This window comes from Peromyscus leucopus, chromosome 6, assembly GCF_004664715.2.
Source record: "Peromyscus leucopus breed LL Stock chromosome 6, UCI_PerLeu_2.1, whole genome shotgun sequence".
Classification (NCBI taxonomy): domain Eukaryota; kingdom Metazoa; phylum Chordata; class Mammalia; order Rodentia; family Cricetidae; genus Peromyscus; species Peromyscus leucopus.
The window spans coordinates 69,668,089-69,685,517 of record NC_051068.1 but is presented as its reverse complement, the minus strand read 5'-3'; the positions used below and the strand labels follow the sequence as shown (position 1 = coordinate 69,685,517).

Genomic DNA, 17,429 nt, shown 5'->3' with positions numbered 1-17,429 from the left:
GGCCATCTAAGGGCCCTCCACATGAACTCCGAGCCTTGGAAGTCTCAGTAACATTTCCCCCAATGTACCTGTCCACGCAGGGATTTGGAAACACGCTCCAATAGAGTTGAGAGCAGCTCTTCCCACAGAACATCTACCAAGACCGAGGTAGAGGCAGCGCTTGGGTCCCCCCTGCTGGCTCTGTGAGGAAATGACAGGCAACCTCTCGCCTCCCTGCCTCCTCCCCGTTCACATTCCTCAACTGGGTCAAATATTTAACCCCACTGCTCCAGGGCAGGAAAACATCGTATCTCAGGAAAGAAGTTTTATTCCCAACTCCCTAGGAAGGCATTACAAACAATAAAGATAGAAACCCAAATCAAACCCTAAAGCAAACGGAAACTGGCCCGTGGGGTAGCCAGGGGCAACCAGGCAGGCAGAGAGGTACTTCACCTATCCGCCTGGGTCTGTATATTCATGTGAACATTCCAGGAAAGGGGGTTGGGAGCCAGAGACCACCCAGCCCATCCCCATGTGGCCCCGGCCGGAGCAGAAGACCGGACAGAGAAGAAGGCAAGGGTGAGCGTGGTACCGAATCCGCCCTTGGTGTCTGCTGCCTGCTCTGATCGATCCCCAGCAGTGCAGTCACCCTGTATGCCTCAGGGGTTGGGGGGGGGATCCTGCCAGCAAACCAGCCACCGCCTCTGACAGGGGGGGCGGGTCCACGCTGGAAGGGGTACAGTTAGAGCAGAACACAGTCTGACTCAGGCTTTGACCTCTGCCGTCGCTCTCCAGCTGGGCGTCCAGATGTGGATCCTCTCCCCTGTGTGGGATTTAACAACTAGTTATCTGATGACCTTGGTAGAGGTCAAAGACACGGGGCGGGGATCATCTTGATCAAAAGAGGTACCTCAGAAGGATTTATGAGGGAAAGCTTGCAGATACCTGTACAAAAACCATATGCATTCTGCACCAGGAAAAGACAGAACCTCTGCCTACCAAAAGAGGGGCGGGCTCACCTGGGGAGAAGGGGCCCTGGCTGGCGCAGGTTGAACTGCCTGTTGCTGTTGGTACTCTTCTTGTTGGAGCTGCTGGGCCAGTTCCAGGTCACTAAGACCCAGCATGCCTTGTGGCTGCTGCTGCTGTTGTAGGGACAAGGCAATAAGATAGTCCTAGAGAGAAAACAAGTCACGAAGGTGGATTAAGACCAAAGGTTCGATTCAGGCTAAATTTCTAAACCACATTTCCTTCAGATTCCCCAGCTCTTCTTGCTCATGTAAAAAACAGTCAAGTCTGTTCTCTGTGGTGCCAGGAAATACACCCAAGTTCACTTATAGAAAACAGCTCAGATGCCAATGCATTCCACCCCATTCGGCAGGGCCCCACACACCTGGTCCACCTGCAGCTGCTTCTCTGGAGAGGCGCCCCCACCTTCGGCCCCATGGCTTCTGCCTAGGGCGTGACTCAGGTGGAAGTCGGAGTCGCAAAAGCAACTGTCTCCATCCACGTTGTGCAGACTCTCCCACACCACCTGCTCCTCCTGAAGAAAGCCCTGGTCAGTGACCAGCAGGTACAAGTGACTCTGCCATGCAAAGAGAAGGACATGGGGCTAGTGTGCATGTCACACAGTTGCCTGGCAAGGCCAAGTTCCCCGGATCGGATCCCCAGCACGCACCCCAGCACACACTCCTCCCACAAGCTGAAAGAGACCGACACATGGATGGGACAGAGGCACTTTACAGGCGAGGGGCAGTCAGGAGACCTTCTGATTCAGTGTGCTGACTGGAGCTTAGCCCTGTGAGCATCCAAAATTTCTTTAAGTATGTGTGGCTGTGGGGAGCAGGAAAGGACACCCGAACGCAGGGTGAGTGTGTTGTGATGACCCTGGCTAAGGAATCCTTGGGGCTGGAGTACCACACCAAATCTTTTTCCCTACCCCGGCTTCTCTGTGTTAGCTGATGTCGCAGAGATACAGCCTTCTGAGAACCAGAAAAACTGGGTGTGGTGGTGCATGACTACAACCTGATCCCCTGGGAGGAAGGCAGGAAGATCAGAAGTTCAAGGCGAGGCCCCGGTGTGACAGTGCACACCTGTAATCCCAGCACAGGATGCAGGCAGACCTGGGTTCCGGGCTAGCCAGGGCTGCATAAGCAGAGTCTACACGGGGAATGGGCAGGACCAGCCTCTTCTCCTCAGTTCCTAGGGGGCCTCAGCTTCTAACTCTGAAAGACTTGTGTGTGTTCCAAAGCCCCACTGGCCCTCGACAGCATGTCCTCATGACCTGCTCTGCTCAGGGTCATCTCCAGGCAGAAGAATAAACACACGGCATCTCCTCCTACTTATAGGAAGGCTTTTCCATCCACCTGAGTCCCAGAGTGAAGACGAGATGGTGTGAGACAGGACATGCATCATGAATTAGAAACAAACACTTGTGGTACACCACAAGGATTCTAGGGGTTATCTGTTACCATGGCTTAGCCCACTGTATCCTGCCTGCCGCATGGACCCCAGAGAAAGAGGCTCAGGGAAATGACATTGCTCCTGCTCCCCTCCTCCAAAGCCCCTTCACCTTGTGCTTAGTCATCGTGCTAAAGTGGTTGTTTCGAAAAAAGACGCCGAGTTCATCTTCCTTAGCGGTTGCTGTGAGCTCGCACAGGCCATGGTAGGTCAGCTGCGCCGCAGTGGTCTCCAGGAACTGCTCTGCAATCAAGCCTGCCAGAAGGCATAAAACGGGCGAGCCTTGGACTAAATCCAAACCCATGATAGGAAAAAAGCAAAACAAATCAAAAGGGCTGGGATACGGCTCCATTTTAGATCTTTAACACACGCAGAAAGTTCCCGAGTTCAGGCCTGGGTGTGGCGGCGCACGCCTTTTGTGTCAGCACCGGGGAGGCAGAGGCAGGCTGATCTCTGTGAGTGGAGGGTAGCATCTCCACACAGCAGTTCCAGGTCAGTCAAGGGCTACACCTCGCGACCCTGTGTCAAAACAAAAACTAAAACCCCACACCGGCCAGCATAGCCCCAAAGCAAAGAAAACAAGATAAGGAGGTTTGTCCAAAAAGCCCCAGGACTATCCAGAGGCCCACTTGGTAAAGGCCAAACCCCACCCTGGGGTATGGTTCAGATTTCGACTCTAGGCTTAGCATGGACAAGGCCCCAGGCCTGATTCCCAGCAACGTATACACATGCAAGTTGAAGCTTGGTGATGAATGTTTTGTGATCCTGGTACTGGGGGGGCTGGAGGCAGGAGGATCAGAGGTTCAAAATCACCCTTAGTTACAAAGCCAGCCCAGGCTATAAGAGATCCTGTTGCACCCCCGTCCACAGAGTTGAGATAAAAACCCTTCCCAAAGCCTGACGATATTTACTCATTCAGTCAATACAGCTAGGGGTGTGAGAGCACAATCCATCTGTGCTCTGAGCTCTCAGAAGGCTGAGGCAGGAAGGGCAGGAGTTTGAGACCTGCCTGGGCTACGTACTGATTTCAAGGCCAGCCTGAACTACATGCGCCCTGTGTATCTTCCCCCACCCCCCAAAAAATAAAGTTCCTCTCTCTCTCTGTATCACACAAAACAAGAATAACAGGCCTACTCGGCCGTCCTTTGCATGAGATCTCAAGGAAAGAGGACATCACCATCACCTTCTGTCACGAGGTTGGGGTCACTGGAGTGTTTACAGGTGATGATCTTCTCTACCAGCTGGTTGTAACTCAGTTTCCCAACAGCACTCACAGCCTCAGGACTCTGGGGAGCAGGGACAGGGTGGGACAAAAATCAACTGATTTTTTTTTAAGGAAGGATATGAACCAAGCCCATTGGATGTGACTTTGTGATCAAAGAGTCCTGAACTTTTGATGTCCAAAGCCCTGATCTTATTTGTGTGTGGTTTCCTTGTACTGGAATGTGACTCCACCCAACAATATTAACATTCAAGGAATTCTGCATCAGTTCAGTCTCTAAATCCTAACCCTCCTCAAACTAATCAAACCCCTCCCTTCCTAGATGCCTGCCTTTTTGTTTTGTTTTGCTTTGTTGCCTTATTCATGCCAGCTTGGTCGTGGAGACTCACGGGGCCTCCCCGTGTCCTCACCTGTGGATCCACAAGCCAGCCATGGTACAGAGGTATGCCCAGCAAATCAAAGATGCTGCATTCAGGTGTGTACTCAAAGTCAGAGACGCCCGTGAATCGCACGTTGACATCCAGACCTGTGGCCAGTTTAGGGAGCACGGTCATTGCGTCATCCACATTCTGGTGGGAGGAAAGACAAGGATGGCCAGTCCAGCCCTCCCTCTCCCTCCCACTGTCCAGACAAATCAGAAAGCCTGATTTTTCTTTCTTTCTTTCTTTCTTTCTTTCTTTCTTTCTTTCTTTCTTTCTTTCTTTCTTTCTTTCTTTCTTTCTTTCTTTTTTTTATTGAGACAGGGTTTCTCTGTGTAGTTTTGGTTCCTCTCCTGGATCTCACTCTGTAGCCCAGGCTGGCCTCGAACTCACAGAGATCCGCCTGCCTCTGCCTCCCGAGTGCTGGGACTAAAGGCACACATACAACACTGTGCTGGGCTGCCTCAATCCCTCTTTATCTAATATAAAAATGAATATTTTTTTTCAGGACAGAGATGCCATTCCCCCGAGAGAAGATAGCAAGATAAAGGAATCACCCACTAAGGCTCACATCCACCCTATGTCCACTGCCCTCTTGCCTCACCTGCTGAAAGTTAAGTTGAAGGCCCTCAGACTTCTCCTGGGGCTTGATGGATAGGAGGCAGTTTCCTGTAAGACAGGACAGTTATCAGCCTACCCAAACTACCCTGCCAGTCGTCCCAAAAAGCTTGGCTTCCTCCTCTTCTGGAGAATGGGGGTAAGGTCTCAGGACCCTGGGTTTTCAAACTCCAATCCAGAATTTTAATTTCTCAGAGGAATAAACAGACTTCTGGAGATGACAGACCCACCTAACTGAAAGCTAAGGACAGAGGCCAGGGCTAGAGTCCGGTGGTGCAGTGCTTGCCGGGACAGTCAAGGCTTGTGCTTGACCCCTAGCACCAGGAATGGGGTGGGAGGGCAGGGAGGGTGGGGAGACAGAATGGTGCTAACTCAAAAGCCCTGATCCCTTGAGCTTTGCCTTTTACTCTCCAGCTTTACAGAAAAGACTCGGACTCTTCCTTGCCCCCAACACCACATTCAGGGCTCCAAATGAGCCCCTCCTCCATAAGTCACTCACCAAGATGTGTCATGAGCTCATCTGATGTGATCATTTCCTTCTGAGGGGGCAGCTTCACCTGGGGAGAGGGGTGGTCATATGTGAACTTCTACAACCAGCAGCGAAGGAGGAACACAGGAAGAGGGGGTCCAAGCCAGGCCTGGGGGCTCATGACTACAATTCTAGTATTCAGGAAGCTGAGGCAGGAGGGGTGAGGCCGGCCTGCTTTATAGTATAAAGTTCCCCAAAAGCAGCCAGGTGTGATGGCGCACACCTTTAATCCCAGCACCGAGGAGCCAGGGGCAGGTGGAATTTTTGTGAGTTTGAGGCCAGCTTGGTCTACAGAGTGAGTTTCAAGCCAGTCAAGGCTACATAGTGAGACACTATCTCAAAAAATAAAACAACAACAAAGCAAACAAAAAGAGGAGGGAAGGAAGAGAGACTGAGTGGTAGGACAGAAGAGGGAGCAGGGCTCAATGCTGGGACGAGGGAAGAGATGGGAAACACTGCCAAGCATCCCCACTGTGAGAGAAAGCAGGGGAGACCGGAGTTGAACAAAGGGCTGATCTGTAAACTCAGGACAGGCTTGAGAAAAATCAAGGGTGGTGGAGGAGGGTCAGAGAAGCACACCCCCAGTATTTCCTTACCCGGCCCCCCACAGGAGGGCTCGCCTACTGTCAGGAACTTAAGTGAAGCCATTTTGTTTGCTTGCAAGATAAGGAGCCAGCCACAAGGCAGGCTCTGATACACTAATGAACCAACCCCAAGGCAGCATTGACTTCCCAGTGAAACTGCCCTGAGCTCCAAGCCCCAACAGTGCAAACTAATGCTCACTGGAATCATAACAAAAAATTGCAACTTTGGAAGTAGCCCTAGGGCCACACTGCTCTCGAGACATGGCATCTCAAGCTTCTGTGTTTACACCCCTCAACAAGGGGACTTAGAGCCGGGTGGCGGCGGCGGCGCACGCCTTTCATCCCAGCACTCGGGAGGCAGAGGCAGGTGGATCTCTGTGAGTTCGAGGCCAGCCTGGGCTACAGAGTGAGTTCCAGGACAGGCTCCAAAGCTACACAGTGAAACCCTGTCTCGAAAAACCGAGAAAAACAAATAAACCAACAAGGGGACTTAGAGACTGACAAGGGGACTTAGAGACTGGCCTCCGTGTGGCTCTGACTTCAGAGAGCCTCAAGTTTCCAGCACCGGCGCCCAGCTCACACATGCCCACCAGTCAGTGCTGGCCGCTGGCCTGTGGGCTTGCTGGCCAAGGCTCTCAAGGACCTTCTGGGACCTCCAACAAAGCCACCTTCCATGTCTACCACAGATGTGTGAGCTTGAAGAAAAAGCTCCCCAAGCGTTCTTACTGGAGAGAAGTCCCCAGTGGAACCCCGCATCATTATCTGCCGGACCAACCATTCCCACTTGGTAAGATGTCTTGGACATGAGACTGCAGTAACCTTGACGTAGCATGGTCTCAAGGAACATCTGTGTGAACAGACCAACCACATCTGAACAGCAAGTTCGTGGCCATCTTAATTGCCCAGTGCCTCACAGCCCACTGCTTGTGCTCCCTGTACTTACCTTCCACTGAAGAAAGAGGATGTTCATGATGGCCAGCAGAGGACAAGGGCCGTTGGTGCTCTGGGTGATGATGGGGGTCTGTTCTCCCTTCCAGGGGATCCACTTGACACAGTAGAAATCTACATCAGGCTGTTGGGTCCTGGGGGACTGGGGAAGCTCCTGTGGCCCAGAACGCGTCTCTACCGTCTCTACCTCAGATGGTGCCCCGCATGGACTTGAGCTAGCTTCAGGAGGAGGGCACTCGAGATTTTCCCCATCCTGGGCTGGTGGCAAAGCTTGGTCTCCTGGGTCCCGTTCTCCAGCTGCCCCACCAGCCTCTGCACCACCGTTGTCCTGGGGGTTGTCCGGAGGGTGCTTCTCTGGTCCGGACAGGGCCTCGTGTTTTTCAGATGCACCATCCTTGTCCTGGGGGTTGTCCGGAGGGTGCTTCTCTGGTCCTGACAGGGCCTCGTGTTTTTCAGATGAACCACCCTTGTCCTGGGGGTTGTCTGGAGAGTGCTTCTCTGGTCCGGACAGGGCCTCGTGTTTTTCAGATTCACCAGTTTCTGCACTACTGGCCTTGCTGAGGACTGGGGGCTCCACCTGAGCTCGTTCCATAGCGGGGTTAGAGTCCGGCTGAGGGGGACGAAGGCCTTTCTTGACCTCAGGGACCTTGCTTAGGTGACTCTGATACGCAGAAGAGAGACCTGGCCAGTAAGATCATTGAGTTACAGAGCAAAGGGAACGAGAAAAATCTGGGAAGTGAATAGTGTTGAAGGCCACTCTGGCTCCTGACTCAGCTTTTCTGAGCATGTGTAAACAGAAGGCTCATTCTACCTCGAACTTGCTGTGACCAGATGGAATTGCAAGGACCTGCCTGGGCTTCCAGACTGGTCCACTGGGTGGAACTGGCTTCTCTGAAACAGAAAATGACAGAGAATGAAGAAAATACAGAGAGGGTCTGAAGAGATGCCTCAGAGCACTGGCTGCCCTACTAGGGACCTGGTTCAATTCCCAGCACCCACATGACACCTCACAACCATCTGTAACTCCACTTCCGGGGGACCCACTACCCTCTCTGGTACAGACACACAGGCAAAACACCCCCACACAAAACAGAATAAAACGTTTTTCAGAAAACACGGAAAGGAAAGGTAAGTGCAAAGCCAAAAGACAGAAGGAAGAGGACTGGAGAGAAAATGTTGAAATCATCTTCAAGTGGGCTAGTGGTGTAGCTTGGGGCACAGCGTTTCCCAAGCATGTGTGCAACTCTGGGTGTGATCCCCGGGTTCTCAAACAAACAAACAAAAACTAGTAAACAAAAAACAATCCTTATGGTTACTAATACGGTAACGCTTAGCCTGCCTTGGTAAAGGCAATCCTATCAGTTACAGACAACAAAACTTGCCCCTTCCCTGAGCACATAGGCCGCTGGAGTCCATAGGGATATCTCCTCCCTGCTCACCTCAGGGACCAGAGAGCCATCAACATGTGGTTTGGGGTTGAAGGTGCAAAAAGGTGGCACCATGTTTCTAAATTTTGTGCCAGGCTGGAAAGGTAGAAGAAATCCATTTCCTCAAATGACTCTATCTATCTATCTGTCTATCTATCTATCTATCTATCTATTTATTTTTTTCCAAGACAGGGTTCCTCTGTGTAGTTTTGGTGCCTGTCCTGGATCTCACTCTGTAAACCAGGCTGACCCCAAACTCAGATCCTGTCTCCTGAGTGCTGGGATTAAAAGTGTATACCACATGTCAGGCTATGACCTAGAATTTTCAGTGAGGCTCCTATGTCAGCCATCCATGTGCTGATATTAGAGGCCTGCACCATCATGCCTGGCTCTCAGAAGGCTTGGTGGGACCTTACACAATCCCCAAGCAGCCACCACAAAAAGCCTAGGGAGGAGCTTCCTGGAAGAGGGGAAGTGTAGGTCATCGGGCTTGTCAGTGTTGGATAAGCAACTCTGTAACCTGGGTATTCCTGAAAAGACTGAGAATATTCTACAGCAGTGGTCCTCAACCTACCTAACTGAGACCCTTTAATATGGTCCCTCATGTTGTAGTGACCTCCAACCATAAAATTTTGTTGTTGTCATTGTTTAAGATTTATTTATTTATTTATTTATTTATTTTTGGTTTTTTTTTTGAGACAGGGTTTCTCTGTGTAGCTTTGGAGCCTGTCCTGGAGATTTATTTATTTATTATCTATACAGTGTTCTGTTTGCTTGCATGTACATGAACACCAGAGAGGGCACCAGATCTCATTACAGATGGTTGTGAACCACCATGTGGTTGCTGGGACTTGAACTCAGGACCTCTGGAAGAGCGAGCAGCCAGTGCTCTTAACCTCTGAGCCATCTCTCCAGCCCCCCATAGAATTGTTTTTGATGATACTTCATAACTGTACTTTTGCTACTGTTATGAATTATAATGTGAACACCTGTGTTTTCCTATGGTCTTAGGTAACCCCAGGGAAAGGGTTCCTCTACCCCCACAAAGGGGTCATGACCCACAGGTTGAGAACCACTATTCTAAAAGTGCTGTGGGATGTACTATATGCTGTGAATGTGTTGCTCTGATTGGTTGATAAATAAAAAGCTGATTGGCCAGTAGCCAGGCAGGAAGTATAGGTGGGATAAACAGACAAGGAGAATTCTGGGAAAAGGAAGGCTGAGTCAGGAGACGCCAGCCCGCCATCCAGGGAGCAGCATGTAATGGGACACAGGTAAAGCCACAGAATATGTGGCAACGTATAGATAACAGAAATGGGCTGAGTTTAAGTGTAAGAGCTAGTCAGTGGTAGGCCTGAGCTAATGGCCGAGCAGTTTTAATTAATACAAGCCTGTGTGTTTACTTGGGTCTGAGCGGCTGCAGGCCGGGCGGGACACAGGAGACTTTCAGTTGCACTAAAGCTCGGCTGCATGTCCTTCATCGCATTGCCTATTATTCCACTGGAACAATGGACCCAAGGAACTGAAATTTCCCCCGGGAATCTCAAGCTGGGAGGAGAAAAACACTGACCCTTGAAGACAGACAGACAGGAAGTTGTAGCCAGGAAAAAAGATTTCAGGGTTCTAACAACTCGTCCAACAACCTTGCAAGATGAGGCTAAGGCCCCAACAATAATGGGTCAGTAATGGGCAGGACCACACCTTGACCTACCTAGACTGTTTCGCTATGCAGAACTCTGGTCTCTACTAATGTAGCACTCTGAAGATGAACTGGGAAGTGTCACCAAATCACTTTGTTGCTAGATCCAATGTGGCTACATGGAATAAATCCCTGTTGTTGCTAGCTTTTTTTTTTATTTTCCTGCTTTTCACTGTTACTATTTTCATTTTACTACATTTATTTAGTGTGTGTGTATGTACACACTTGGAGGCCGGAAGGAAACTTTCAAAAATGTGTTCTCTCCTTCCACCACGTGGGACCTGGGGTCAAACTCAGGTCATCGGGCGGCAAGAGCCTTTACCAACGGAGCCATCTCACTGGCCCTGGTTGTCACCATTAATTCAGCTCCTTTAATTGGCTTATTGGGGACAATAGATCAAACCTGGCTTACTAGGGCTGCCCAAGGCCCAGGCTCGGATGCTACCACCAATAGCTACCTTAGATGGGGCACAGAAAGTGTTCCCCACAAACCCTCGCAGTAGACTGCTCTCCCCACCTGGAGCTGACACAGCGACTCTTCAGGCCCTGTTTCTAGCAGTGCCTGCAGAGATGTTCTCTTGCTTGCTATTTATATGAAATAGGAAACTGCTGACTATTGATTTACATTTAAAATACCTCAGGGCTGGAGAGATGGCTCAGTGGTTAAGGATATATACTACTCTTTTAGAGGACCAAGGTTCAATTCCCAGCACCCACAGAGGGGTTTACAAGGATCTGTACCTCAAGTTGCAGGGAATCTGATATCCTCTTCTGGCTTCCGTGAGAACCAAGAACATGTGGCATTCATACATAAAGGGAAACTGTTGTGGGATAGTTGTACACTGCGTGAAGATGGACTGCTGTGATTGGTGTAATACAGAGCTGAACGGCCAATAGCTAGGCAGGAGAGAATAGGCAAGACTTCTTGGGCAGAAAGAACTCTGGGAAGAAGAAAGGCAGATGCAGAGAAAGCAGGATGGGCAGTGCAGTACGGAGGTGAGGTGATGAGGATCGTGAAAGAACGTAGATTAAAAAATATGGGTTCATTTAAGTTATAAGAACTATTGGCAAGAAGCCTAAGCTAAGGCCGAGCTTTTAGAATAATAAGTCTCCGTGTTGTTATTTGTGGACTGGCAGTCCCAGTGAGAAAGGACCACTACAGGAAACACTCACGTATGTAAAATATGCTCATATATACTGGCACACATTCTTTTCATGGCTCCCATCTAGATCATTTTAGACATGAACATTGGACCTGTCTAACTTGCTGTTTATCAGCATTAAGCATCAAGTGAGATACAGATAGGACCAGAGATAGTGAAAATCTCCTTCCTCCCCTCCCTACTCATTAGTGAGGATTTAAAAAAAAAAAGGAAAGTCCTGAGGGTATAGCCCGGCAGTGGGGCACATGTGTAACATATGCAAGGCCCTGGGTTCCATTCCCAGCACCATTAAAATAAAAAAGAAAGGAAAAACAGGGAGAAAGCCAGGCGGTGGTGGCGCACGCCTTTAATCCCAGCACTCGGGAGGCAGAGGCAGGCAGATCTCTGTGAGTTCGAGGCCAGCCTGGGCTACAGAGTGAGTTCCAGGAAAGGCACAAAGCTACACAGAGAAACCCTGTCTTGAAAAACCAAAAGAAAGAAAGAGAGAGAGAGAGAGAGAGAGAGAGAGAGAGAGAGAAAGGAAGGAAGGAAGGAAGAAAGAAAGAAAGAAAGAAAGAAAGAAAGAAAGAAAGAAAGAAAGAAAGAAAGAAAAAGAAAAACAGGGAGAAATTAAATCAACTAGGAATTTTGTCTTTTTTTCTTTTAAATGACTTTTGACACAGGTGTTATTGTGTGTGGTTGCACACACCTTTAATCCCAGCACTTGGTCGGTAGAGCCAGCCAGAGCTCTGGTTGCCCAGGCTAGCTCAAGCTTTCAGTAATCTTGCCTCAGTTTCCCAAGTGAAGGGATTTTAAGTGGTTTAGGACACACCTGACCTGAACTCGTGCTTGCTCAGCTTCTTGCTCCCTCACCTGTTTTCTTCTTAAAAACCTCGTCACCCAAATTGATCGTTCTCCTGATTCAAATATAATTAGTGCTAGCTGCAGGTAATTTTGTTAATTTAGAATCACACTAGCAAAATTTATCTGCAGGCCTTACACTCTTCGCCCCCCCCTCTCTCCACATCTCTTCCCCCCCCTCCACCCCCCCATGGCACTTAGGGTGAACCTTAAAACAGATGCCACTCCTGGGAAAATTTAAAAAGCCTAAAGAGAAGCATGGCTCCTTTTCTGCCCAAGGTTAGAAATGATCAATAATTAAGTGGGGGTTGGGAAAGCTAGCCGACCAAAGAAAGGAGCTGTAAGAAACCACCCGAGGGAGTGGGGTCTCAGGGAAAGTGGACAGGGGCAGGGCAGGAAAGCAAAGGAGGACTCCACCTCGCAAGGCCCAGAGGTAGGAAAGTATGCGGGGAGGGTATTCAAAGAAATCGGGATTTCAGCCTTAGACCGCCTTTCCTTTCTTCAGTCCAAATCCTACACTTCCTCTCTAACTAGAACTACCTACGGGCGCAGGTGAGGTAGTTAAAACACCGGTCCCTTCCTAGCCAGCAGCAGATACTATTACACAGTGGAAGAAGCATATTAAATGCGTAATTAGCTACAAGACGACACTACCCACTCTCAGGACCCTTCTCCCCTGACCTCCTTTTCTGGTCTTACCCAACCTCCTTCTCACCTGAAAGCAAACCTTCCCGGCAACAATGCTGCGAGATTCCTCTAGAATAAGTCAAACACTGCAATTCTTGCTCCCAAGGAGAGGGAGAGGGTTTGTTTATCATGGGGACATGAAGGGACAGCTCCCCTCGTGCCTTGCAAGGATCCTATCAGCGACCCAGATGTAGACCACAGACGGGAACATCAGGTGTCAACTCCCCTCAAGCTGGAGAGGGAAAGAAGAGCTGCGAGAGGAGGTGAAGAAGATAGTTTGAAAACAAAGTTCTTACCTTAAAGAGGTGGATGCGGTTCCGGGACTGGGAGAGGACTCAATTCTGGCGGTTCGACGCTGGAGGAGGGGACATGGTCGAGGGGCGCCGCTGCCTGCGCCAGCTGCTCCCAGCGGTCAGCCCCGGAGCCTGCACGGCTTGACACGGGTTGACTCGCGCGGCGTCCCGCTTGGGTCGTGACCACTTCCGGACTCACGCCCAGTACCGGGGACGCCGGAGGAGGGTGGGGGGCGAGGGTAAGCAGGAGGCGGCCCCGGCGATCGGGGGGCCTCCCGGCGTCTTCAGGATGGCCGAGTGACCGGGTCTCCGGCGTGCGCTCCAGGCCCTGCCTACAAACTGGTTTTCAAAGGAAGTTTGTGGTTTTTCTTGTTCTTCTTTCCCTCTCTCTTTCCCTCGGTCGGGACAAAGACAAATTAGCCGAGGACGAGGTGCCTGGAGGAGGAGGGGCCTGCTCAGCCGCGGAGGGTTTCCAGCAGGGCTGTCTGAGCCGGTCAGCAGCCCGGTGAGCGGCAGAAAGGAAGAGGGAAAGAAAAACAACAGACCCTTTCTCTTGCCTCCGCCTGCCGCGGGAAGGGACGGACGGAGCGCGTGTGCCTCTCTGGTGAGACCCGGGAAAAGCAGGCGGCCTGGCGGAGCGGAGAGGAGCGGGCGGGACCGCAGCCGCTGCCGGGACCTCCCTGGGTGCCTGCGGCGGTCCTCTGCTCGGGAGCCATGGAAGCGGGGCGAGAGAGCATCGTGTTTGCATATTTATTCGTTTAACAGGAAAGAAAACCACCGCTTCTGTTTTTCGGGAGCCCCCCAGAGGGCTCCTTTCCAAGTCTTCCCTTCCTCCCTGTACGTTTTTTTCTTAAAGGCTAGACATGAAACTGATTGAGCTGTGTACCTGGTTAATACATCTAGGGTGAAGAAGACGCCCCCTCGTCTCCTCTCACCTCCCCGAGGAGCAGAAAAATCTGGGGATAGATTAAAAAACGAGGGAACATGTTATGATGAAGGGACACCCCCTCCCCCAGTAGTCTGCGCTGGGGCACGAAAGTGGCAGTTGAGGAGAGATGTTGGAACCTAGCCTTACATTCTGAAGGCTCCTCTGTTGACGCGGCTGCCACAGGATGAGACTTGAAGCAACTCTGAGAGAACAGTTGCAACAGAGACCCAGGAAGCAGTGTCACGGTTGCAACAGTCCAAGAACAGCAAGAGGAGATATTTGTCCAGGCTGTGAGGGGAAAGAGGCTACAGAGTTAGGAAGTTAGGAAGAGTTGGCACGACTGCATTTTAAGAAGACAGGTCAAAAATTATGCTAATGTTTTCCTAGCATGAGCCAATACGCCATTGATCACAATAGGTCAGTTTAGTAAAGGGGAATTTTAGTAAGATATAGAGATATGCTGCAATTTAAAGTCCCGACCAAGCCAGGCTTGTGAATCCAGCATTCAGGAAGCTGAGAAGAAAGACTAGCTTGGGCTATATATCAAGATCTTGTATTTAAAAAAAAAAAAAAAAGAGAGAGAGAGATTAATTTACATTAGTCTCAAACAGATGCTCGGTGTAATATATGGAAAGATACTATGCCTAGTCATATCTGAAAGAGCAATTTCAGATGCCATAAAGGCGAATTATTGTGACACATACACAATTTGTATGTCGTAGCACTCAGAAAACTGCTCACTTGGGGGGTGAAACTCTTAGGAGCTTCCGGACTACATTTCCCAGAAGGTACTGCGACATGCTCCTCCTTGACCTCCCATGAGCCTCTGGGCTCAGAACTCAGCCTCCGCCGCCGGGGGCGGGGTAACGCCGGACTCCCGGAGTGCCAGATTACGCACTTCCTCCTGGGGGTTCGGAGGCCGAACCCTTGTGTGGCGGGTTCGAGTCCCGCCCCCTGACTCTCGACTCTAGACCCTGAGCCTGGGGTGGGGTGCATTCGGCCGGGTTACCTCTCCTCGCCGAGGGGCGACGGCACACCTCGGGCGTCACCATGGAGGACTACCTGCAGGATTGTCGAGCCGCTCTGCAGGTAACGGGTCCCGATCTGGCAGAGGAAAGCGGCGTGGGGCCCGGGAAGGACGGAGGTGCGGGATCTGGGGAGCCCGGACGGTCGGTGTGGAGGGATCGCAGAGGTGGACGCGGGGGAGCTGGGGGCCAAAGCCCTCGCCCGTGGGCGGGAGAGCTGGAGAAGCGAGTCTCCTCTCGGTTTGCCTGAGTCGGGTCCGTCCGCTGGACCAGTGAGGTGGCCGCCAGCCTCGCCCGGCAAGGTGTGTCTGTCCCCCGCTCCCCGCCCCTCTCAGCCTCCCTCCGGCGAGCGGGGCTCAGCCCACCGGCCTCCACGTGAACCCCGGGGGTGTGGGGGGTACCTTGGGGCCCCGCTTTATCGCCTCTGAAAGGCGGTTTGCCTTCCCTGTCTACATTAGAGGCGTTCTCTGGTGTTTTACTTTAAATCTCTGTTTTTAAGCGTCGGGCATATATGTTGACCCACAACTTACATTCCTCTGCCTCCAGGATTCTCCTTTAGTCTCCTTTACACACAAATACGTAAAAATACCCGCCCCTGGGTGAAGGAGACACACAAAGTGTTTGGAATCTAAACCACAAGCACGGCCCCTGAATGCTTTGTAGCTTATTTTTGGTGCTTCCTGAACCAGCTGGACTCAGCCAGCCGCGCTGACAGGCCATGGCAGCTTTGGATCGTAATTCCTCCTAGAGGCTCCAAGTCACCTGGCCCCCTACTGTGAGTTCCTCTGCCCCTGTAGAAACCTAGGCAGATGGCTGTCTTCCTTTAAAAAATAACTTAGCTGGGTGTGGTAGCCACATGTCTCCAGTTCCAGCACTTGGGAGGAGGAGGAGGTTGAAGGTTCACCAGTTCAGGCCAGCTTGGGCTAAAAAGAAAAAAAAGAAAAACCCTAAAAAAAAAAAAAAACCCCAAAAACAAAGACAACCACCACAAAAATAGAACAAAACTTAAAATTTCTCTGAGCAATAGAGTCTGGCCTTTAACAAACCCTGAAAGTCACCTAATTCGTTGTAGACTGAGCTGCTGGAATAAATGAATATTCTCAATTTGAATTTGGGGTGAGTTTCAGTTTGATGCCTGCTACACTAAAATTTTCCTTTTGAAAACATCTGACCAGGCTGGATGCCTGTAATCTCAGCCCTTGGTAGGTTGAGGCAAAAAGATTAACTTAAGTGTAGCCTGGCCCACATACTGAGGTCTGAGCAAACCTGGACTTCATGGAGAGACTCACCCATTCTCATAAACCCCTAGAAAAAAACCACCATATTTGGGGAAAGTTGTTTTAATGCATAAGGCAATTAGGAACCAATTCTCACCGGTTACTTTTCTTTTTGTTTTGGGGTGTGTGTGATCCTCCTAGTTATGTGTGCCATCACACTTAGCCTGAGGTCTGCATTTTGTTTTACTTTTTAATATGTTTGTTTTTGAGATGGTCTTATGTAGCCTAGGCTGGCCTTGAGGTCCCAATGTAGCCAATGTTGACCTTGAATTTCTGGTCCTCCTGCTTCTACTTCCCAAGTGTTGGGATTATGGGACTCTACTGTGATGCCCAGCTTTATTTGTTTAATTTTATTTATATGAGACAGGGTCTCACTTTGTAGCCCTGGCTGGCTTGGTACTATGTAGACCAGACCAATCTCAAACTCAGAGATCCACCTGCCTCTGCCTCAGAGTGCTGGGATTAAAGGCGTGCAACAACACTTCCTGGCAATTTTTATTATTATTATTATTATTATTATTTGTGTGTATACATGTGAATGTAGGTGCCTTCGGAGATTAGAGGTCCCACATTCCCTGGAGCTGAAATTATGGGAGGTTGTGAGCAATCCCACAAATGGAACTTTGGGAGAGAAATAAGCACTTTTAACTGATGAGCCATCCTTTCAGTTCCTAAGTATTTATTTATTTATGTGTGTGTGTGTGTGTGTGTGAGAGAGAGAGAGAGAGAGAGAGAGAGAGAGAGAGAGAGGAGAGAGGGGAGAGAGAGAGAGAGAGAGAGAGAGAGAGAGAGAATGTGTGTCTGTGCACATGCATGCATGTATCCAAGGAAACCAGAAGAGGGTGTTGGACCCCCAGAACTGGGTTACAGGCAGTTGTGAGCTGCCTGACTTGGGTCCTGGGAACAACATTTCTGTACTCTGGAAGAACAGCAAGCACTCTTAGCTGCTCTGTCTCCAGACACTAATGGAGAGTGTTTTTGACATCATTCTAAGTGCTATCCTGTTGGGGGTTTCCAGCATCATGGAAGTTACTATTCTCTTTTCCACCATTTAGTGAAACCTTACCCAAAAGCATGAATCTTCTTTCCAGCATTTACCCTTGTCTTAGTCAGTGTTCTGTTGCTGTGAAAAGACATCATGACCACAGTAATTCCTATAAAGGAGAACATTTAATTGTGGTGGCTGGCTTACAGTTCAGAGGTTTAGTCCACTATCATCATGGTAGGACATGGTGGTGCACAGGCAGACAGGGTGCTGGAGAAGGAGCTGAGTGTCCTACATCTTGCGGGCAACAGGAAGTGCCCCGTGACACTGGGAGTAGCTTGAGCATAGG

At 50.3% G+C, this 17,429-nt stretch overlaps 1 protein-coding gene across 8 annotated transcripts; it reads right to left on the bottom strand.

The window, feature by feature from the left end:
• Positions 1 to 289: 289 nt before the first annotated feature.
• Mindy1 (MINDY lysine 48 deubiquitinase 1) lies at positions 290 to 15,537 on the bottom strand. 8 transcript variants are annotated; one of them, XM_037206891.1, is made up of 13 exons: positions 14,803 to 15,537; positions 13,941 to 14,081; positions 12,869 to 13,821; positions 7,157 to 7,647; positions 6,752 to 7,084; positions 5,195 to 5,252; positions 4,682 to 4,746; positions 4,069 to 4,227; positions 3,620 to 3,722; positions 2,549 to 2,724; positions 1,370 to 1,561; positions 999 to 1,151; positions 290 to 802 (listed from the first exon to the last, which is right to left on the bottom strand). In XM_037206891.1, exons 4-13 carry the CDS (start codon positions 7,346 to 7,348, stop codon positions 722 to 724), a joined length of 1,512 nt encoding a protein of 503 aa, XP_037062786.1. In that variant the 5' UTR covers positions 7,349 to 7,647; positions 12,869 to 13,821; positions 13,941 to 14,081; positions 14,803 to 15,537; the 3' UTR covers positions 290 to 721. The 8 variants fall into 8 exon arrangements, with proteins under 8 accessions (XP_037062786.1, XP_037062785.1, XP_037062784.1 ...); XM_037206890.1 differs by having other exon boundaries at positions 6,752 to 7,198; positions 7,271 to 7,647; positions 14,803 to 15,534; XM_037206889.1 differs by having other exon boundaries at positions 6,752 to 7,647; positions 12,869 to 13,300; positions 13,411 to 13,821; positions 14,803 to 15,533.
• Positions 15,538 to 17,429: the final 1,892 nt, after the last annotated feature.